The 23447-nt window shown below is 38.6% G+C and overlaps 1 protein-coding gene across 2 annotated transcripts in view; it reads right to left on the bottom strand.

Moving 5' to 3' along the window:
• Positions 1-9: 9 nt before the first annotated feature.
• Positions 10-23447, bottom strand: part of ATL1 (atlastin GTPase 1) — a 66824-nt gene continuing 43386 nt past the window's right edge. The window contains exons 7-14 of one of the 2 annotated variants that reach the window (XM_008693194.2): positions 14348-14440; positions 13127-13265; positions 8524-8651; positions 7384-7440; positions 6426-6497; positions 4299-4730; positions 3107-3121; positions 10-1258 (exon numbers count right to left, since the gene is read on the bottom strand). In XM_008693194.2, the coding sequence (XP_008691416.1) occupies positions 1148-1258; positions 3107-3121; positions 4299-4730; positions 6426-6497; positions 7384-7440; positions 8524-8651; positions 13127-13265; positions 14348-14440 (1047 nt within the window). In that variant the 3' untranslated portion in view covers positions 10-1147. The remainder of the gene's footprint in view (positions 1259-3106; positions 3122-4298; positions 4731-6425; positions 6498-7383; positions 7441-8523; positions 8652-13126; positions 13266-14347; positions 14441-23447) is intronic. The other variant, XM_008693202.2, reaches the window with a different exon arrangement.

The raw sequence follows: 23447 nt of genomic DNA, 5'->3' as shown, positions 1-23447 counted from the left end.
AGCAAAGGAAGCAGTATATAATGAAGGGGATATTGAAAAATGAAAATAAGCTAGAATTTTATCAGCTGGGAAAGTTATTTTTCAGAGCATGTAATCAGACTTCTCTAAGATGTAAGCTTATATATATGTCTCATGAGCCTCACATCGTCTTCTAGCTTAATCATTCTTTCCTGTCACTCATTCCTTTGTATTCCTGTTTAATTTAAACATGGCTAAGCCATTTCTAAGGAAGTTAGAAATTTACTACTTTAGAACTCCCAGATTATAGAATCACTGGTTTAAAAGAACTGAAAGGTACCGAAAAGGGGATTAGCATACATTTCTTAAAGTGGAAACTCAGATTTGTAATGGTGTCAACGCTGAAGAAAATGCATTTTTAATTTTAAAAAGAGAGATAAACCTTTATCGTTCTACATCAGTACCTCTCAAACATTTCCAATTCAGTAAGCATTTGTTTTTAATATTAGGAACCAGAGTAAACTTTAATAATAGTTCACATGTTAAAAGAATAAACCTATGAATAATACATTTCTTTGTGTACCAAATGAAAAAATATACAATGCAGTGAAACTTAAGTACATATACAAAGTGATTTTTTGTGCATTTTTGATCAAGAAGTTTATATTCTATATTAAATCATAATATAAAAGAAGCAGTATTTAGTTTTTGATAAAGCAACTGAAAAGCTCATGGTATATATAAGATGATATAGATTGAATCAAGCCTGTTGAGTTGTTATGCTTAAATGGGTGACTGTGTGAAATAACTTAAAAATTCTGTAGAAATTAAATGAGCATGTCCAAACATGGAGTAATATTACTACATGGTTTAATTATAACCCAGTAGTAGAATTTAGTAAATTCAAGCAGAACACAATGTACTGTCATAAATAGACAAACACTTTAAATTATAACAGCATATTTGAAGACAAAATTAAGAAACTGTACATGTGAACAAAAATGATAGAACCATGCGTACACCTGCTTATTAAACACCGAAGTAAAAGAACTAACCCATTTTGCAGTTTTCAGGGGAGCTTGATATTTTACTCTGTCCTGATAGAAGCACTCCGAATGTTTGCATGGAGACATAAAACTGAATATTTAACTGACAACTGGTCATGCACCTGTACTTCTAAAAATTTGGATTAAATTTTCTTCTTTTCTGATTGTTCAGTAGCGTCTGACTTTGGCGCAGGGAACGCTTGATGGTACAGATGTCTGTGGGTCGCCGCTGCACTGTAAAGCTTGTACAAAGCCTAGAAATACAAGAGGCGAGATTACAAACACAGATGGAAACTTCTTCCTTTTCAGTGTCTTTAGATTATGGTACTGTATAATCATTAGCGTGCTAAATGTGGAATCTTTATATCATTAGTCTAAGATACAAAGTGATAACTAATAATCTTAGAACTCAAAAATATGTCACTTCTCCAGTGTGCGTATGTCTTGCTTTTGTGGGTTGGTCTCTGTGGTAAGTGGTTTCTTCTCGGACGGCTCCTCCTTTGACTTTGCGCACCTTCTGGAGCAGGGCTCCCTAACCATTGTGCCCCAGGGGCGTGTTGGGAACTCATATCATGATATTACCAGGTTTGGAGGAATTATAGGAGCTCATGACTTCTGACTGCCAATGGCTAGTTTATTCTTCACGGCTAGACCACTTGCTCTCTGCGCTGCCTTACAGGTTGTTCAGAATGGGACCATTTTCCCCCATTATTTCCTGATATGGTCATGCCAATAAGTACTTGTGTTGCCCCCCCCCCCTTGCCAACTGGGATCCTTCATTTCAACATTCTCTTCCCTTGTTTCCATTACTTGATTCATATCTGACAAAACATTTTTCAGAAGCATTGTGTCGACAGTGTTTGAATCGTGGGAATTTTTACATATTGCTTTACATACGTGTCCATAAATATTTTTGTCCTTTTCCCCCCTCCGTGAATGTCTAGGATTCATACTCTCTTCTGATTTTCATATATTGAACACTCAGCTAAAGCCAACTTTTCTGAGGTAATTCTGGAGTCTGTAGAGTCGGAGTACTTTTAAAAGAATGCCCAGGAAACTCCATTAAGTTTTATCTGTCTGCAGTCGCAGTGGCTGTTCTCTTGAATGTCAAGAATAGCCTCATCACTCTGTGAATGCACACCGCTGTAACGTGGTACTGTCCTAGGTCTGTCATAATCCTAACATTCAACTCAGATTTTTACTTTTTTAATGAATTTGTCTTACTGAATTTTACATAAAATACTTCTCTATTGACTTGTATGAAATGTTGCATTGATTAGAGGACATACTCCAGTTACATGTAACAGCAGAAACTGAGGAAAGAATTATGTGCTATCTCAGTGGTTGTTTGAGGTCAGTTTTGCTTCCTAAAGATAATGACCAGAAGAACTCTACAGAGATCATTTTTCTTGTGTAACAAAGGATTTCTTCCTGCAAGCTCAGACTCTTTCCTCAGAGTTTTGCCCATGTGCAGTAGGAGAAATGAACACCAATTTACAGGTCGGTCTCAGGAATGCTTAAAAAGTTACACTTTATGCTGGCCTGGAACCTGCTTAAAGCGGGAAAGGCAGCTGTTACTGAAAAGCCCGGCTAAGAACATCTGATGGTTGTAGCCCCATTTCCGTGCTCTCTGCTAGTTAAGCTCCCCCAGGATGCACAACTGTATTCTTATTTCACTATGTAGTAGAGCAAAACACACAATGCGGAAGCTTAGGAATTTTGGGATTTTCTACACATTCAGGAAATAAAACATTAAACAGGATATTCTTGACAACTCTTATGTTTCAAATGCAGATCAAATCACAAAATGTCTGGAATAAATACAAAATTTTAAAACTATGTTAAAAATTCACAGCTAAGACTGTGAATCTTAGAAGAACACAGGAGCAGCTGTCACCAAAGATTTTTTTTTTAATTTAAATTCAATTAACATATAGTGTATTATTAGTTTCAGAGGCAGAATTCAGTGACTCATCAGTTGTATGTAACGCCCAGCTCTCATTACATCACCAAAGACTTTTGAATCCATTAATGGCTAGTTGGCTTACAAAATAATATAATTTTTATAAATATATAGCTCTCAATTAAAAAAATTAACTTACCTCATTTGTACTTCCCTGTGGCAAAGGCAGTTTAAAAGGAAAAAAAGAAAAGTATACATCTTGCTTCATTAATAGCATCATGATAATTCAACTTTGTTTACGGTATTTCTGAACACTTAAGAAAAATACTACAGATTTTTTCAGTTCAGATTACATATTTCATCTGAACCTTTTGAAGAACCCAATTCTGTGTCCCTCAGAGGGCTCAGCATCGTACTCGAGGAAGGCTTTGGGACTTGCCTCAGCCCCTCATTAGTCTTCTGAGGTTGGGGAGCTATTTGAGACAGTGGCTCAGAGGGTCCAGTTTTTAATTCATTCTTCACCCACAGTGCTACCATTAGTTATCTTAACTAGATTCTTCAAAGGCACACGGTAAATTCATTAGTTAAAATTCTATTTTAAAGAGTATATGTTAAGTATAAATGCTGGGAGAATTGTAGCTATTACTTGCTACCTGCAGAACATAAGTTCAAAAGTCTTAACTCCAAAAGTGTATGAAAAATCTCAATTTTAGCTTCACTGAACGGCCCTACATTTTCATGAGGTAACTGAAGACACTTCCAGAATGACAGATTGAGTCCATTATCGTTCTAGATGTGTTTATAGTTGTCACGGTGACCCTGGCTCTAGGCTATGATTAAGTGAAACATAAAGGACAGCTGAACCACGAGCAGCTGGTCCAGAGGCTGACCTGGGCCCATGCTGTGGCCCGGTACAAATGCCTGGTTCAAATAGAGACAATCTGAAGTAATCTGATCTTGCTTTTCAGGAGTTTATACTGAAAGAGATAGTGATACAACAACTTACCATCTCACATACGCCCCTTACAAAGCCACCGCGAATCAAATGATAGGTTGTAAGTACGAAGTAATCTTAACGCACAAACCAGTCACAATCCGCTCAACAATTCAGCTGTGCTTTCTCACACTTCTTTTTAACAGCTTTAACTTTTAGGCTAAATAAAAGTAAAAAACAAAACTGCCTAATGCACAGATATTTGAAAATGCTGAAATGTTACCAGGAAACCAGTAATGCAGGACTTCACGTTCGTTGTTTGTATCTAGCCCTCTCGACAGGTCCTAAAGCTCTTGAGGACCGGGGCCCAGGTCAGGCTCACCTGCTTAGCTGTCACACCCAACACCGCCTGGTACCCAGTGTGCTGCAATCAGCTGAGGGCTCCAAGGGTTCTTACCTGGTCCCACAGGGCTGCGGCCACCTGGTCGATCACAGCGCCCAGCTCCCGGTATTCTCCAGAGTACCGGATGTAGGCCCAGGTGCACAAGGTGATAAGGGTCAGTCCCATTATCATGTTGCAGAGGCTAGCTATGATGTCCAGACCGACGAACCCGGTCACGCCCGCGATGACGTAAGAGATGAAGATGACAACAAACAGTGTGGCTGGGGTGCGAGCCGCGTGGAAGATATTCTTGCTATCGTTGTGCTTGATATACTGGACGTAGAGCTCGTCTATCTCGCTCTCCAGCTGTTGCAGGTAGCGCCGGCTAAACTCCTCCCCGCCCATCTTCTTCACCCCTCGGAACAGCTTCACAGATTCTTCCTTAAGCTCCAAGTGTTTGGCCTGCAGGTCGTTGGGTGCCAGGAATGGTTTGTCCCCTCCGCAAACCTGTATCAGATAGAGAGGTGCCGTGTGCGCGATGCAGGATAAAATCAGCAATGTCTCAGTCTAACACTTAGCTAGCTCAACTCCCCGGGACACGACGATCTGGAATTTACATGCATGCTCTGTCAGCCCACACCCTGGCTCACTCCGTATCAGGCATGACTGTAAGTGGGACCAGTATTTTACAGGTGACTCAGATAAAGCCGTGCTTAATTTTTATTTTCTTTTGACCTGGGAAAGAACATCCAAGACTTAATCCAAGTTCCTCAGGATGAAAAGGCATGATTCAAAGTGAGCTGCAAGCTGAGTTCATCACAGAAGGACCCCAAAACCAAATAAACTACTTATATACAAGTCCCTCTGGGACATTTATTCTAACTACACTGAGGTATTTTTGGCCAATGAGATTTAACTTAAAACAATAGCAATGCTATAAAACTCGAAAGTAAAATTAGGAAAAACACGTTCTTTGGCAGTTTCACTGATTCTGTTTGAATGGAGCCCTTTCACGGTATTTTATTCAAGAGACTAAATGGAAGCATATTCAATGTTCTTGGACCACATTTTCCATTTTTTCAAAAGTTACAAGGGAAATCCCAGTTACCCAGACCTTTCCCTTCGGTTATTTGAGACTTCACTATAGAAGGCATACTCTCATTCTAGTTACCCTTTACTTATGTTGTGAACACCATTCCATATACTGTGTTTCCCTTGACTCTTAAGACTCCATCAATTTCGGATATAATTTATATAACATTTGCAGGGGAAAACCTATCATATTAGTAGATATGTACAATAATTATTAGATGCATCCTAATTCAGAATGTTTAAAAGGGGAAATGCAGAATGTAGAAATATTGGCCCTTGAAGTTTAATTTCTTTTTTTCCTAATGGGTTTTTTGGTTTTTGTTTTTTGTTTTTGAGAGAGAGAGAGCATGTGCTGAGGGGGTGGAGGGCCAGAGGGAGAAGGAGAGAGAGAATCTTAAGCAGGCTCCCTGCCCAGCGCGGAGCACGACTTGGGGCTCAATCTCACAACCCTGAGATCATGACCTGAGCCAAAACCAAGAGTCGGATGCTTAACCGACTGAGCCACCGGGCGCCCTAATGGGGTTTTGTAGTTAAGACAGAAATACTGGAAGTGTTGCACGAAGGGAGGTGTAGCAGAGGGGAGAGCACGTGTTAGTTTAGTCACTAGAGCTTATAAATAATGGTAAGATGTGGCCAAAAAGAAAAAATGTATCTCTAATATAGGGAGAACACATTTAGAATATGTTTCAAATTGTGCATTGATAGTGTTCCTTTCCTAAAAAGTATTTTAGGTATATAATAAATAGAAATGTGATATACATAGGCTGAGAAAGAATAAGTCAAAGCCACTTCTTTGCATGTGTAGACAGTATAACTTGGAAGAAAAAAAAGAATGAGCTCATTGAAGAAATACCGATTTTATTTAAAACATAATTTAAGGGGCGCCTGGGTGGCACAGTCGTTAAGCGTCTGCCTTCGGCCCAGGGCATGATCCCAGCGTTCTGGGATCGAGCCCCACGTCAGGCTTCACCGCTGGGAGCCTGCTTCTTCCTCTCCCACTCCCCCTGCTTGTGTTCCCTCTCTCACTGGCTGTCTCTCTCTGTCAAATAAGTAAATAAAATCTTTAAAAAAAAAAAAAACACATAATTTAAAATATTACTTAATTCTTACCTCTTCCATCTTTTTGTGGTATGTATCCTTGGCAGTTGCCACGGCTGCTAAATTGTTAGCTTCTGCTGTGGCCTTTGGACAAAGTATAAAATATGATGTAAAACGGAATTCATATTTATTAACCCTTCACAGGCAATTCTCATTTCTGAGTATCAGGTGCAAGAAATGTACAAGGACACAAGGCCGCGAAATAATTTGAAAGTATTGAAGTATTTCCACTACATTTTAAAAAATTTGTAAAATTAAAATTTCAAAATACATAAAAACAAGTTTACTCAGTAAGCCATAGTTATAAAAATGAATTTTCATTTGGAAGATTTTTTTTCCTCTTAAAAAATATTTTTAAGCCTCTCACCAAATGTGGGGGGAAAGCTATAAGCCCAAACACACGGGAAATAATACAAAGTACATTCTGTGTGTCCTAATATACATACAAACATGCCTTAAGTTTAAGGACTGATACTGATAGAACAATGTACCACTGATTTAAAAAAAAAGGATCCATTAAGAACTTAAAGAAATTGTTTAGGTAAGTAAGGAAAAAGCTGGTGTCTCCTTTCTTCAATGTTTACTTGTAGAAATCACTTGTTTTAAACCCGGACCTGCTTTTCTCCTTGCGCCACGTGTGAACCTGAGCCACAGCAGGAGTCTGTTTTCTAAACCAAGTCTGTACGGAGAGAATGAAAGCTTTGCTATAAAGTGCGTGTATGTCAGCACAGGTGAGGCTCCTCTGTGTGCATCTGAAAATATCTGAGCACACGGAGAGTAGTTAACAGAAAAATAATCTTCCAATAAATCATCCCCACATTTGTATTAGTTAATTTCTGACGGCCAGATTGGAGCATATCTTCAGCTTAGCACAGCATAAGGCTAAGGACAGCTTAGCTCTAGTGACAAGTGGATTTTAAAATGTCATGGCTCCCGATTAGTAAGTACCTGTAACGTGAAAAAAAACTACCTGTAACATGGATTTGGGATGTGGTAATTCTTCACCTTGATAGATCTTTATATAAGCCTTAAAAAAAAGAGAGAGAGACTCATGTTCAAGTAATTCCATTTACTATTTCTCCAATTCTGTTAAATTGTGTTCTAAAGTCTAAGGTCTTGACAGTTTTGGGAACAATTCTCTTTCTCATTTTAATTCCCCCTTTCTTAGTTATGTTCCTTTTTCCTGAAGTGTCCTTTTCACACGTCTCCTCTTGCCAACCCTACCCTTCTTGAAGGCTTACCTCACTGCCCCTCCTCTAAAACTGTCTCACATCGCTCTGCCAGAAGTACCCTCTCTTTCTCAGTTACTCACAGGCGTTTGTACCTGCTGGTGTCATAAGCCTTATGGGATACATTTCTGTAAGCGTCCTTAATCTCCTGCTGAATTCTAAGCTCCTCCACAGTGTTAGGCACAGTAAGAATTCACATTTCAGGTACATAAATAACATGTCATTTATTGCTAAGAGTGATGAAGATAAATAATCACGCAGGAGGTATGGACAGTATTTGAAATGACAAAAATGTGAATTTTAAAAATTGGTATTTTAGTCTTTGCAGCATCAATCCACAAACCAGATTGGTAACTGAAACCCCCCCCACCTGTGGTTGGTTAGAAAAAAAGAAAAGTTTAGTATTCAGTGCTAACCTAAGGTAAACAAGTAAATGCAAATTTAAAATAATTCCACTTCAGATGGGCCCTTGGTGCAGAGAGAGGCAATGTGGAAGAATTTCCTCCAATAGGAAGGCAAAGTACAGCCCCTTCGGGAACATCTTCAGTAGGACGTAAAATTCTGTATAGCTCATGACTGAAGACTACATAATGTTATGGACCTTGAGCTACACCTTCTCCCCCAACAAAAAAATAGACTTTACCAACTCTTAGATATATTCACACTTCAAAATATATTTCTCTCAAGATAAAGTTAACTCTAAGCATTTTCTTTAGAATTTTAATTTCAGAAGCAAGCTGCTCTTGGGAGTCTAATGATTTTTTTATTTTTATAGATTCCGCATAACTTTGCCCCCATATTACAGAGTCTATAATTTTTTGTTTGTTTGTTTCAGGTAGGAACTGCATTCTAAAACAGTGCTCTAGAAATGAGAGTGATACCTTGAAGTACTCCACCAGACCTCGGCAGGTGATTTTGCTCCCATTGATCTCTTTAATATCTAGGCTCTCAGGACTAAGTAGCCAAGGAATGAGTATTTTCAAGTTTTTGATGAATTCATCATCTATTTCTACAAGTAAAAGCACATTCATCATTACTTTAAAAATCCAATCCAGTCCTCCATGCCATGCAACAAAACATCCTTTGATTTCCTCCATTTCTTCCCCAGTGACAAAGCCTTCCCTCACTGTCCCATCATCTAAACAAGTCCTGCGGCCCACTTTTCTCAGGTCAGTGACCCTCCTGCCTGAACTGCTACCGCTAGTCTTTACTTCAATTACATATTTACTCACCCTCCACCCATAAAACAGCTTTCTGGATGTTAAATGTTAAATATTTTACACTCTATCCACTTAACCATTTAAGTTCTGATGTACTTAAGTTTGTTGGTGGTTTTATAAATGGGGAAAAGGCCAGATACTCAGTGGCTTATAAGATGTATTCCCTCCAGAAAATGTATGCTGAAATGGCAGTTTTTAGTGTACCCACCTTATGAAAAGTGTACAGAACTGGGTAAGGTGTGATAACTAGAACTCAAGTTCAGAAGAATAGTGATGGTGACGCCACCGCCGGTGGTGGAACTCACCAGTACAAATTAACATGGCAAGAGGCGGCCATGGAGGCAAATCAGAGGATGTCCGAGTTGTTGACCTATCATGTTTAGGACAATTGATTACATATCCTCACGTTACAGCATTAGGTTTAAGCTTAAACTTACATGTTTAGCAAAGTAACACAGAAAATACATCTTCAGAGGAATCTTTTGAACACAGTGATAATTTCTGAAATCATTCTTTCAAAAGATAGAAAAATAGACCTACATAAAAAGCAAGATATGTCCAGAGATTTGATATCTGAGTAAATGTAGTAACTGCCTATAATTTTTAAAAGTCTGAATTTCAGCAGAGTCACTGAGTTTTCAGGCTTTGGGACTGGTGATTTCTGAGGTCTTAAGGATAAAGATTCAAACCATGTATTGTGTTTGCACCTCCCTTGCTTACGATCACAACCCCAGTATACACTAAAATACCAGTTCACGTAAGAATTCACGTTTCCCTTCTCTTGCTTCCTGCTCTTAGAGTTGTAGGAGCATAATGCTGGAGACCCTCAGACTCATTTTACTTCATGCTTTGTACACCTCTGAAATTTTAGTGCCCATCTTTTATGAGTACTTGAATAGGAATTTATGCAAATGTATTTTGCTGTTTGCATTGTACCAATTTTTACTGATAATTTTGCTTTGTATTATATTTTGATTTATTCAAATTTATTTATTCCAATTTATTACTGTGGTTTGCTTTCTAGTTAACAATAGTTACTAATACTGGTGTTTGTATTATGTTACCACATTCTGTGTTGGTTTTGCTGCCTGCTGTGCCTCTGTATTCACTGATACTAACAGGTTTTCTTTCTTTGCTATATGACATTTTTTTTTGCATTTGTGGAATATTACTATATATCTAGAACGTATGATTTCTTCCTGAATTTCTGTATAAAACAAAAACCTTTCTCATTATAAAACGACTTTAAAATCACTTCTAACACATGTATTTAAATTCCACCCCCCCATTCCCTTATAAAATTGGAATGGAAAAAGATATACTTGTGTGTCTAATGCATCAGCAAGTGTGGTTAATTATCATTAAATTAAATAAGCAGCATATAACCACATATTGGGATTAAAAATGTGTCTTGAAGATGGCGCGAGCCACAGTCTTTGTTGTCATTGAGACTACTCCAGTTTTGGATTCAGAAAGTACGAACCACATATTCGTAACATACCCAGGTGGTGAGCTCTTGCTGACAGTATTTGTTCCTCACAATAAACACATGACCCGGAACTTGTGCAGACCAGGTCAATTTACAGCGGTGTGCTAATGGGCTCTGGCCCACCGCAAGAATGCAAACAGACATGTGTGGGTAGATGATTATTGGGGATGATGTTCTGTTTCCATCATTTCTTCAGGAATTCTTGCCATAAGAGTAAAACATGGCGAGGAATTCAGGGGCTGGGCCGAAGGGGTCATCTGTCACAGTCACTGTGGACATGACAACACCCACTACGAGAGCTCTGTGGGGCAGACGCACCGGGGTAGCACTGCCGCGTAAGTCTATGAAGGAAGACATTTTCTCAGGATTACCTGACGGACAATTCGTTAGAAACACCTTTTGAAGAATAACTACCTTGCGATGGTGTTTGGCTCTGCTTCCTGAAGTCTACCTGAAGCTGCTAAGGGTGTGTCTCCACGGTTCGCGAAGTGGCTACTGCTCACTGTGCACGTGGAGCAGAGCCCAGAGCAGCCGCAGAAAGAACGCAGCTCCTGTTAACTGAGAGATTCACTGAGCTGAGAGAAGCATTCCGTGGGCACTCAGGACTGCTTGACTGCAGCATCAGTGAACCTGATCCTTTTGACTTCCTGTGTGGGATGTTGTTAAATTAATAGCCGTTAATTTGAATCATAGCATTATATGTTTCATATAATACGGGAAATGGTAAGACTATTTCAATAACGTGAAGAACCATGATTACTACTGGTAGTGAGCTAGAAAGTTATTTCTATAAGTTTGTGAAAGTATGTGAGAATTATCGTCGAAGAACAATCTTTGCACAACTGTTTATCTAGAGACATTTCTTCCCTAGAGGAAGAAAGTTATTCAGAAGCCGACCCTCTGGAAAACAGCATAGCCAACGGACAAGACATCCTGGATAGAAACCACATCACCTTAGAAGATTCAGAATGGGATGGAAAAACAATGTGGATAGCGGACTTTCAAAACCGCCCAAGGAGAAACTGAGGCTAAGTAGAACACTTCGGCGCACACACAGATTCAGCAGGAGTCCCACAAAGCCTCATCGAAATGCAACTTTGATGGGCACCTGCAGCTGCTTTCCCTTTCTTTTTCTCTCAGGCCAGCCACTTCGGTAAACTCATAATGGGGGGGGGTTGAGCCTCTAAAGCAACTGTATGGGTTAATATGTGTTTAGACATGAGGGTAAAATTTGAGGGAAACAAATCTGTTAAAAAGGCGGATCTGCATCTGTGTGGTTTGTCTTACACTCTCTCCCTGAGCTCTTTCACTGCACAACGTATCGGTTAATTTCAGAACTGCAGCTGTACACTGCAGAGGGGAGCGAGCTGGAGTACTCTCCTGTCCAGTAAAGGACTGTTGTTGAAGGCCTGCCCCTCCCCTGCCTGCTTACGACTCCCCGACCCCTGAGAAGAAAGAGGGGCCTTGTGCGAGCCCTCTCTTTATGTCATTTATTCAAAACACACTGAAGGCGTTAGGTAGCTACACAGTCCCAAGAGCTCTGTGCTCACGGGTGGGCTGGAATTCGTAGGTGATAGTGAAATGACAGGATCCTGCAGTTCCGGCATTAAAATGTACATACTGCTGCTTGTTCTGTTACATAAAGATAATTTAAAACATGTATAGAAATAATGCTGATGATTGAGCAATTTGGGATTCTATTTATGATACTGTCATAGTTAAATATAAGGTATCTGAGTATAAACGCCATGGATACAGGGGGAAAAATAGGTTTGCTTTTCAAACCTGTCAGTTCCGTAAAAGTGGACGCATGTTATGTTGTCCCCTTTTAAGAGGAATTTTAAAGTCCTTTGAGAAGGGTTGTGCGGAAGAGCGTGTTATGTCACTGTCTCTCCAACCCCCGCACAACGCAGAAAGGCCACAGTAAATTAAACAAATGTCTGAGCTCAGTGGCGTGTGTACTCAATGCCAGGCTTATAAGTAAGAGTCAGAAATGTCTTTTTACTACTTTGTGTTAATTACAAAGCAAACATCTAAAGACCTGGCGATTATTTACTAGGAAGTACTCACTCCTGTTTCTTCAGACCCCTATGTCCACCACATCGAGCCCACCCCTTTTTCTAATTAGTCGAGTTGCTTGGAATCTTAAAATGTTAGTAATGCCTCTGTTTGACAAGCAACTACTATTATTATACAATTAGTATACATTATTTCAAAAGCACTCCAGTGCTTTTGGGTTTTACAGAAACTGGTCCTCATCCAGAAGAGGACTTCATTTTTAGTGAAGCTTTCGATAACTTATAAATTAAATTCTTCAGTAGCATTTTCAAAGAGCTTGAGTTCAGAATTATGCAATGTTTCTTTCGATCTCTAATTATATAACTTACAACAATAATTATATGACTTATAGCATTCGAATAATATAGACATCTATCTTTCTCTAATGTAAATAAGGAAAATTTAATAGGAAGACATTAAGGAGCATTTCTCAATGCACAGAGGCGAGCATCGGTGAAAAGGGAAGAGTCACTGCCTCCCAGGTGAACACAGGATTTTGCCTCTTTTCTCCTTGTATGTATTCAGTACCCATAGAACCCTCCAGTTCACCAAGGAGGTACTCAAGCCCCAGCCCAGGATTCCCAGTCCTCTTGACAATTTTTAATCATCAGCCTCACATAACTGGATAACCTAAATTTGCAGCTGTAAGCCCAGTAGACAAAATGATAATTTTATAACCAGGATAAGTAACGTAAACATATTCATTAAAAGACAAACCTTTCAGTTTTCCATCGAAGTTTGGATTGGTAGCTACTTTTAAGCCAGGATGAGGTAGCAGAAAACAGGAAATTTTGGTGAAACAGGAATGGATGTGTTTTCGAACATTCTGTAGTTCTTCGTGCTGGTTCCCTGAGACCTGCAGTAAATCATTCTAAAGTTTAAACTACTTTCATCATAAATTGAACTCCAAAAGAATTCTGCGACATCGTATCTTCGCTACGTCTGTCTAGTCCCACAATGATAAAAATGACATGACAGGGCTGATACTAAAGAAAAAATAGTCTTGGGGGAATGGCCATATCTAAGTATAGCATACATAAGGCATTATTATTAGAATTAACAAATGTTTACTCTTATGCTAACTCAGATGGGCCTTCCCATTTTTTAGTACAAATTAGTGGGGTTTTATTCTACCTAGTTCTTACAAATTCCAATTTTAATTCAAAGTACTCACAGGAAACGTGAATAGATCATAAGATATTCCTACCTTCTTTTCAGGAGATACTCAAGACAGCCTCTTGTCACCTGGTAGGTACACATTTAAATTCTAGAAAGGCATCTGAATATTTGGGTATTTATAAGCTACATTGTCCCTGTTTTTTCCAATGTATTTGACAGTTAATAGTACAACTACACTAAAGTAATTATAAACCTAAAAAGATAAGCTAAGAGATCATGAGAATCATGAAGCCTTATTTAATCTTGATTAAAATTTTTTCTCAATAGTTATTTGTTGTGATATCTGTCCAACGTAAACAATTCATTCAATACTGAACTATTCTCACTTTGAAAATGGAAAATCCTTTAATTTCACTTTCTGTGAACTATTAGCAAAATGTTCTAAGACTGACTTTGGGGATTTCAAAATTAGATATTTCTGTTAAATTGACTTTTAAACCTCTACTGAAACATGAATCCAGATATTTGTACTGTCAGCCTTGAATGGATTTAATTATTCAAATTGAAAGATTTATCTTGGAACAAATCATTGTTTTGTAGATATCTACAGAAGAATTCTAATCTGTACCATAATTATTGATAATATTTAAAACCGTAACTCTGAAAGTATTGTATTAAATATCAATCTTTGTTCACAGAGACACGAGAAGAGTCAAATAAGATTGTGTCTAATACGTATCCATCCTGCAGATCGTTCAACAAAAATAATTCTCGATTTTACTGCTGGTGAAATTTCATGCACCTAAATATCGAACAAACCTTGAGGCGTTTTTCCAAGAATTTGGAGCCACCTTCAGCTCCATATGAAAATTCGTATGGGAAACTCCAGTCCCGAACAAGAAATATCAGACTCTAAGAAACAAGAAGAAGAAAGGATTGATAAGGGGATTTTAAATGGCCTCCCTCGGCTTTATATTGAAACCAATTAAACATTATTATTATCATTTGAATAGTGTTCTACACCACACTGTGGAATTATAAAAGCAAACATAAAACCTTTGAAAGTTTCTGAGCAATCTGTTCCCTGGGAGATCATCCTTCCTGTTCCCACCAAGTGAAAACAGAAGGCTGCCCCAAAACTGATTATAGTCACACAGAGCCACTCAGCCAGTTGGAGGGCACCTCTCTCATCTCTTGGTGGCGTGCATGCATCTTGGCAATTTGGGGACAGCTTTTATGAAGACTCAAGTTTTATTGGAGGAAAATTTTACCATCTCTTCATATATCTTTCCTCTATTACATTTGTCCCATTCTCTTCTTCAGGGGCTCTCCGTACACACACACGCTATGCAGATGGGTAAGAATCCAGGTTTTATAGGGCCCAAAGCTTATACAATCTGTTGGGGGGAGGGCTCAGTGAGAAAAAGAACATGTAATTGGGCTTGAAAGTGAATATTTACTTAGAAAGAGAAAAATAACAAATTACAAATTTTTAAAAAGCTGATGAATATGCAAACACACAGACAATCCAGAAAAAAACCTAACATACCTTAGTAATAATTTTTTTCCTACTGTTTTTGGCTACAAATGATTTGATCACTTCATCATATGATGATTTTGTTTTTGTTTTTGTTTTTAAAGATTTTATTTATTTATGTGACAAAGAGAGACAGCCAGTGAGAGAGGGAACACAAGCAGGGGGAGTGGGAGAGGAAGACGCAGGCTCCCAGCAGAGGAGCCCGATGCGGGGCTCGATCCCAGAACGCCGGGATCACGCCCTGAGCCAAAGGCAGACACTAAACGACCCAGCCACCCAGGCGCCCCATGATTTTGAAATAATTTGTTAGAAAGTGAATTCAGTCTGTCCTCTAACAAGGCCACATTTTTTATCATAAAAAATTATTAGTGATAGTTTAGAAATGTTACCATTTCACAACTTATTTGTAATGCCATGTACATTTTTAGTTTCCTCATCTGTCAAATATGGACCCTAATGGCACCCACCTCACAGGAGTGCTAAGTGAGACATAAATAGTGCACCTCTGGAAGGGTGTCTGCACATAGCGCTGTGTTAGCGATGTGATTTTTATTTTAATGGGCACATATTTTAGCAAATGGATAGACCATAGTTTATTTTGCCATTATCCTAGACGTTTTCCAGTTTTTCTATTATTCTAAGAAATGCATTGATAAACATCCAGCTGAATATTTGTTCACATCCAGAAGGATTTTATCAGGGACTGCGCTTCCAGAAGTAGAACAATCATTAGAATCATTCGGAGTCTTTTAAACATATAGAATTCTTGGGACCCACCCCAGACCTCTTGAAACCAAAGTTAATAGCAGCTTTCCTTTAAGTGCTTATTATATGCCAACCACAATGCCAGGAATTATACACATGATATTTCACAGCCAAGAGATAGGTTATTATTTATGATTCTTTTCAGAAGAGATAATATAAAAAGCCCCACCACCTGACATTAAGCGACGTGGCCAATGGCACAGAGAGATGGCACAGCTAGCATTAAGCTGGGCCACTTCAAACCCGTGCCGCACAGCCTCAGCGGGAGGACCACACAGGTACTGTAGTTCAGTCTGACGTCTGCTCAAAGCATGCTTTTTCTTTTTTTTAACATTTATTTATTTTAGACAGAGTGAAAGAGTGAGAGACAGAGAGAGACGAGTGGGAGGGCCAGAGGAAGAGGGAGGGAGATTCCCACACAGACTCCGTGCTGAGCATGGAGCCAGAGTGAGGCTTCATCTCAGGACCATGAGATCACGACCCAAGCTGAAACCAAGAGTTGAACACTTAACCAACTGTGCCATCCAGGTGCCCTAAAAGCATGCTTTTATATGATTAAGAGATACTTCGATTTTAGTTTCTGGAAAAATGTAGGTAATTGAGAAAAAAAATTAGTAATTTTTATGAAATTAGCTATCTTTAAAGGATTTTTCTAAAAGTTTATACCTTCTGAGCTTCTAACTGAATCTTTATTTTAGTCTTCCTTATTAAAATGTGTTGATATATCTTTTTAAAGATTTTGTTTATTTATTTGAGGGGGAGAGCGCACAAGGCAGGAGAGCAGCGGGAAAGAAGCAGACTCAGCACTGAGTGGGGAACCCAGAGTGGGGCTCAAACCCAGGACTCTGAAATCACAACCTGAGCCAAAGTCTGACGCCCTATTGACTGAACCTCCCAGGCACCTTTGTTGGTATGTCTCTCAATTCTCTTTTAGTCTCTGGGTTCTTCCTCCATTTCTTCTTTCCCCTTACAGCTTATCTGTTAAAGAACCTAGGACTTCTGACCCATAAAGATGAGCATAACCCGGACCTTGTTGACTGCATATTCACAGGCAGTTCAACAGGCTCTTCTGTCCTCTGGATTTTCTGCAAATTGGCAGCTGGGTACAGAGCCTTGATCTCAGGTCATATTTTTTCGGCTGAGTGCTCTTCTAGCAGGAGGCACACAGTGTATGATCATCTGTCCTTTGGTGAAACTATGTCATCTTTGTTTATGTGAAGTCCATTCGTCAGTAGCTTTCTCATAAGGGCTCATAAAAACAATATTCTTTGCACTGTTACATGCTGATAAGTTTGGGACCTGTTATAACAGTTGTGACTTTCTATTTGAAAGTCAGTTTTCTTGAATATAAAATCCCTGACTCACATTTCCTCTCCTGAAACCAGGCACACTTCTTGGTTTGCATTATGGATTTTTAAATTTAATTTAATTTTTATTTATTGTGTGTGTATGTGGGGGGGGGGAGGAGATTCTTGTGGAGAGGAGAGTTTAAAAGTATCACCAGGACACCTGGCTGGCTCAGCTGGTACAGCATCTGTCTCCTGATCTTTGGGGGCTGTGAGTTTGAGCCCCACTTGGGGTGTAGACATTACTTAAAAATGAAATCTTAAAAAAAAATAAAATAAAATATCCCTATCTACTATCTTAAACAGTCCACTGTCTTTAACAGATTTTTTGTCAAAATGAAATACAATAATTTGTATTCAGAACATTTCTACCTAAAATATATTTTTTTTAAACAGAGGTTAGCTAGGAAGCAATTTTTGCAAAATAAAGGTTCATGAACCGGGATAAATGAAACCAGGTATGTGGATTTGTCTATATTTTGCCTTTTTCTTGGGGAATTTTAGTTTCATTTTTTGGTCTTTTTCACTGGGCATCTTCCTAAGTCGATATACTAAGGACCATGTGTAGCACTGGATCAAATATGAAGTCTTATTTTCTGAAACCAGTTATCTATATTCTATGTTCTCTCTCTCCATCTCTCTACAGTGTCAGATTCCCAAGTTCCCTGCCGAATGTGCCCACCCAGAGGGGTGCTGCTAAACTGGCTCTCCCAGAACCGATTTCAAGCTACTAGCAATTTACTGGTTGACTTATGTAATTCCTGACCATGCACTGATTAGTTCTCATGCACTGGTATAAGCCAGCTGTAGCACTGGCCCCATCCCCTCCCAAGATAATTTGTCTGCTTTATATTTAAAATGTATGGAATTCTATGAATCTCAGTCCTTATGTCGAAGTCACCGGTTTTTCCACAACAGTGAATCTTGATTTGTTCATACATACGGGCAGAGATAAAAATCAAAAATATAAATTATCCTAATTTGCTCAGATAAAAATATTTTGAGCCATAAATACTTTTTAATGAATTAATTCCAGTCAGCAAACGGGGCAAATGGTGGGGCCTATGCTGTGCCTATCCTGCCAATGATCACATATATTTTTTTAATCATCAAAAACATAACTTTCGTTAACTTCCCTTTCGGGGCTATATCCTTCAGGAAATTATTCAAAAGCAGTGTTGGACATGGACGGCACTGGAGGAGATAATGCTAAGTGAAATAAGTCAAGCAGAGAAAGACAACTATCATATGATTTCTCTCATCTATGGAACATAAGAACTAGGATGATCAGTAGGGGAAGAAAGGGATAAAGAAAGGGGGGGTAATCAGAAGGGGGAATGAAACATGAGAGACTATGGACTATGAGAAACAAACTGAGGACTTCAGAGGGGAGGGGGGTGGGGGAATGGGATAGACCGGTGATGGGTAGTAAGGAGGGCACGTATTGCATGGTGCACTGGGTGTTATACACAACTAATGAATCATCGAGCCTTACATCGGAAACCGGGGATGTACTGTATGGTGACTAACATAATATAATAAAAAATCATTAAAAAAAACAAAACAAAACAAAACAAAACAAAACAAAACAAAACAAAACAAAACAAAAAAAAAACAAAAGCAGTGTTGGAGCACTACTATGAATGATAGTGAAAAACTGAGAAAAAATCCAAATGTTCGACAACAGGAGAATGGCTACTCAAATTATGGCATATTGATACGATAACATATTAACAGCTATTAGTATTATAAACAGATGGAACAAAATACATGTGTTGATGATGGCAGAATAAAAGCTTACATGGAATAACGCTATTAGCAATATAATGCTAAATTTATGAGCACATCCATTACAAGTATGTGAAAGAAACTCCCAAACTCCCAGGAACAGAGTAACTGCTCTAGAGCCTTGTACCAGAAATACCTGAACTGGTCTTTAACCACTTCATCAATTTCAGTTCTAATTTCAGTTTCGGGTAACAACAAAACGCAGTTTAGAACTTGTTTTAACCCTATCCAAGTACAAACTCACTTCAATCGACAGCCACTGAATGTCAGCCAGTGACAGCCTCATACTTTCAAAGTCAGTTAAGTAGTCGAAGACTCACTCCAGAAAATTCACTAAGGCTGATGTCAACCCTTTCTCACCTCTATAGCCAACAAAAACCAAAAACTGTTGTTGTATTCAACAACGACAACAAAACCTGTAAAACAGACATCAACCCGTTCTTGCCTCTGTAAACCACATAACTTCAGAACAAATTCCCAAACCCTAAATGTAATTGTTAGTTTGCTTTGCTCAGTGAGACTAGGCCTCACCAGCATCTCTCTTTTATATAATAAAGCAATAAATTCAGCTCTGGTTTTTGTATCAGATTTTGAGTGATGGTCTCATCCTTTGACAGTTCTGGAAGTCCCTCACTTGGCAGCAGTCTCTATGACTCTCGGGCTAACAGGTGACTTCTCCTTGTCCCTTGTTCCAAAATTCCATTTGTCCTTCAAATTTACTTCCAGGTGAATGTGTCTCAACAATTATCTGATTTAAGTTCTGATTTGCTTCATTGAGCTCTTGTCACTGATTCATTTATCCTAGGATTTTTGTTATAAAGACCCAATAGATCTTCATATAAGGTCATCAGTTCTAAGTCTTTGTATAGGGCAGTTCAACCTTTAGTTTTGGAAAGTACTCATTTATGATAAATAATTAGACCAAATTTTTGTATAAGGTTATTAGAACTTTTGGCTTGGAGGTATACCGTTCAGTAAATATTTTTACTATTAACCTCTTTATGCTTTTGCTGCTTGCTTTGCCTTCTTTTGCTTGACAATTCATACAAAGTCTGGTCTCATGTATTTTGCTTTGTCTTGAATTGTCCTGTGTCACTGAATGCATAGGGAAGTGGTCTAAAAGGAACAGATAGGGGCATAAACTTAGTAAGTCTCCAAACCAATCAAGATGCCCCAAAGACTAATGATTGGAGGTCTGTTAAATTGGCAACAAATTTACACAAAAGTAATTAATCAAACTTAGCCTTGGGAGCCCTACAAAACTTTTAAGGGGACACTCGATCTTGTCAATTTGTCAGTCACTGTGCTTAGTCCATAACCCAGGATCAATGACTATCAGATTATTGATTGTACAGCACTGTCCTGACCTCTGCTTGCTTGAGGAACCAAGCTGCTTTTCAGAGCACACACATTTGACCAACTTGTTACAGGCTTGTATATTATCAAAGCTGGACCCTCCTCCTGGAAAAATGTCTGCTTTCTGTTTGTGTTGCACTATAATCCTAATTATTGCACTTAGAAGAATGAATGACTTTCAAAAAATTCAGAATAACAGTGGTCATTACGGTGATCGTTGTACATGTCAATATCAATAACTAATGCAGTTAAGGGGAGCTCTATAAAAATTAAGAGATAAAATATCAAACACTCATTAGTTAGCCTCTTTAATTAGTCAACTAGTGACCTCAAAACAAAATGCTGAATCCAAGACAGCGTCTCTCAATTTGACTCTCTTACCTTCTGAAACTTACCCTCCTTGCATCTTTCAGCTTTATCTTCTCCACTCACTTCACCCCTTCAATCCCTTCTGCTCCTTCCCCTGACCTCCTAAATGATTTCTGCAGGAATTTTTGCAGAAACGGACTAGCCATGTTGCCCCAAACAACACCAAATTGCTAGACCAAATGGCTCTACAGAAGCTGAATTTAAACCCTGGTGTAGAGTTGAGTTTCAAGGAATTTCTTTAACCCAAGAAGACAGATATTTGCTGCATAATTCAGGATTTTGTTAGATACTTACAGACCTGAACTATCAGTCCTGTTCCAACTAGTTCACTTAATTGTTAGTCCCTCAGGTGGGAAAAAAAATGTTTAAAAGCAGTAGGGTAAAAAAAGACCAGGAGAACATTTAAACAACCGAGCTCTTCAAAATAATAATAATAATAATAATAATAATAATAATAATAATAAAATAAAACATTTCAATAGACTTTAGAGGGCAATAAAAATAGACAAAACACCAGGTAAGTCCATTTCAGAAGACTTTCTCTCAGAGACTAATCGGTCAAAGATTCAAAGTTGTAAACAAAATAAAGATCAATCATAGGAAATGTTATAAATAGAGTTCAGGAAATTTTCAAACAATCTTCTGGGTATCTAAATAGCTAAAGTAAAGGGAACCTTGTCTTTTCTTTTTTAAATGGGCTCAAACATAGAATATAGGAATCAGAAGAAAAAAACTTGAATGAAAAATCGTCAATTTAAAAATCTCCAATATATAGCTGATTTTTCAGAGAGGCTTGAATAGTTAACAAAGTAGAAATCAAATCAAATTTGTGGCCCTCCAGATAAAAATAAGACCAAAATATCCTCTATTTTCTAGGAATTGGGAACCTATCCATAGCGACACCTATAGAAACGACAAGCAAAAAATCCACTTGAAGAACCAATGTCCTTTACTGGCTAAAAATACCTACAGTGCGTACGACTCTAAAGAGACTGAAGGGATGCCTGGCTGGCTCGGCTGGTTAAGCATCTGCCTTCGTCTTGGGTCATGATCCCAGGGTGTTGGAATCAAGTCCCGCATGGAGCTCCTTGCTTGGCAGGGAGTCTGCTGCTCCCCCTGCTTGTGCTCTCTTTCTCTCTCAGACAAATAAATAAAATAAAAATCTTAAAAAAAAAAAGAGAGAGAGACTGAAGAATCTCTGTGCAAAAATCACCAACGACATAAGCAGAAAAGTTGGAGAAGAATCTATAAGAGTCCAGATTACTACCTTCCAAATTACAGAAATCTTTCTTTTTACATATATAAAAAAATTAGGCCAGAGCAGGTATTAACTCACAACATGCACACATCAGTGACTCATTGTCTTTTACGGCCCATCCCCCGAGCCAGTAGCCAAGGCTTATCCTCTTGCCTCAGAGCAGTCCGGCCTTGTCTGACTCTTGAGGCACCTTCCGACTGTGTACTAGGATCACCTTTACCTCTGATGGTACCATATACACTCACTATTGCTAACTGAAAACATCTAACATTTTTCTGTTAGTCTTAACTAATGAAATATGTTATTTTATTCTTGGGTTCTACTTCCTAAGTGTGCTAAAATGGGGCTCACAAGGAGCAGTTGTTAAAGTTTGAGGAATTTCAGAAAAAGACAATTATCATACGGTTTCACTCATTTATGGAACATAAGAAATAGGAAGATTGGTAGGAGAAGGAAGGGAAGAATGAAGGGGGTGTAAACAGAAGGGGGAATGAACCATGAGAGACTGTGGACTCTGGGAAACAAACTGAGGGCTTCAGAGGGGAGAGGGTGGGGGAATGGGATAGGCTGGTGATGGGTAGTAAGGAGGGCACGTATTGCATGGTGCACTGGGTGTTATACGCAAACAATGAATCATGGAACTTTATATCAAAAACTAGGGATGTACTGTATGGTGACTAACATAATAAAAAAGTATTATAAAAAAATAAAGTTTGAGGAACTTCACAAGTCAGTTGACATCATATTGGCAGCCTGAAATCAGCCATGGTGAAGGTATTTATACCTCAGAAATCAGCAAATGCTTTCAATGAGAACCCCCTCCTCTTTCCTCGCCAGCCAGCTAGAAACATTTATCAGCACACCACTGGCTAAACTTTACATTTCAATATTGCTTTTAAACTGAACTCACTTCCCTTTTAGTTCTCTTCTTAAAAACAGTTTTAAAATACGACAGATATTTTGTTTGCTTGATATAAATTGGCTTTTGATAAGAATCAAATTAATCTGTTAATTCAGCTATTCACCTCATTGGCACCTCACTTTTCCTGCCTGTAATAGATCTTGTTCATTATTTACAATGTCACTGTTTCAGAGGTAAGAATTCTTCTATTTTAAATTTGTTAAATTTAGGGGCGCCTGGGTGGCACAGCGGTTAAGCGTCTGCCTTCGGCTCAGGGTGTGATCCCGGGGTCCTGGGATCGAGCCCCGCATCAGGCTCTTCTGCTGGGAGCCTGCTTCTTCCTCTCCCACTCCCCCTGCTTGTGCTCCCTCTCTCTGGCTGTCTGTCAAATAAATAAATAAAATATTAAAAAAAATAAATTTGTTAAATTTAGTTTTGAGTACAAATTATTTTTTAAATTTCATTACCTGTCATCTTACTCTCTCAAGCAATGTTTAAAATTTCTCCACACTTTTATCCAAATAAATAAAGCTGCTCTGAGATAGAGGAAGAGGTTAGAAGTGATGAACTCTAAAAACAGCTCTATGAATTAATTGAAT

This window comes from Ursus maritimus, unplaced genomic scaffold (genome assembly GCF_017311325.1).
Source record: "Ursus maritimus isolate PB19 unplaced genomic scaffold, ASM1731132v1 scaffold_36, whole genome shotgun sequence".
Lineage (NCBI taxonomy): Eukaryota > Metazoa > Chordata > Mammalia > Carnivora > Ursidae > Ursus > Ursus maritimus.
Note: the sequence above shows the minus strand (reverse complement) of the source record. Positions and strands in the feature narration are given on the sequence as shown.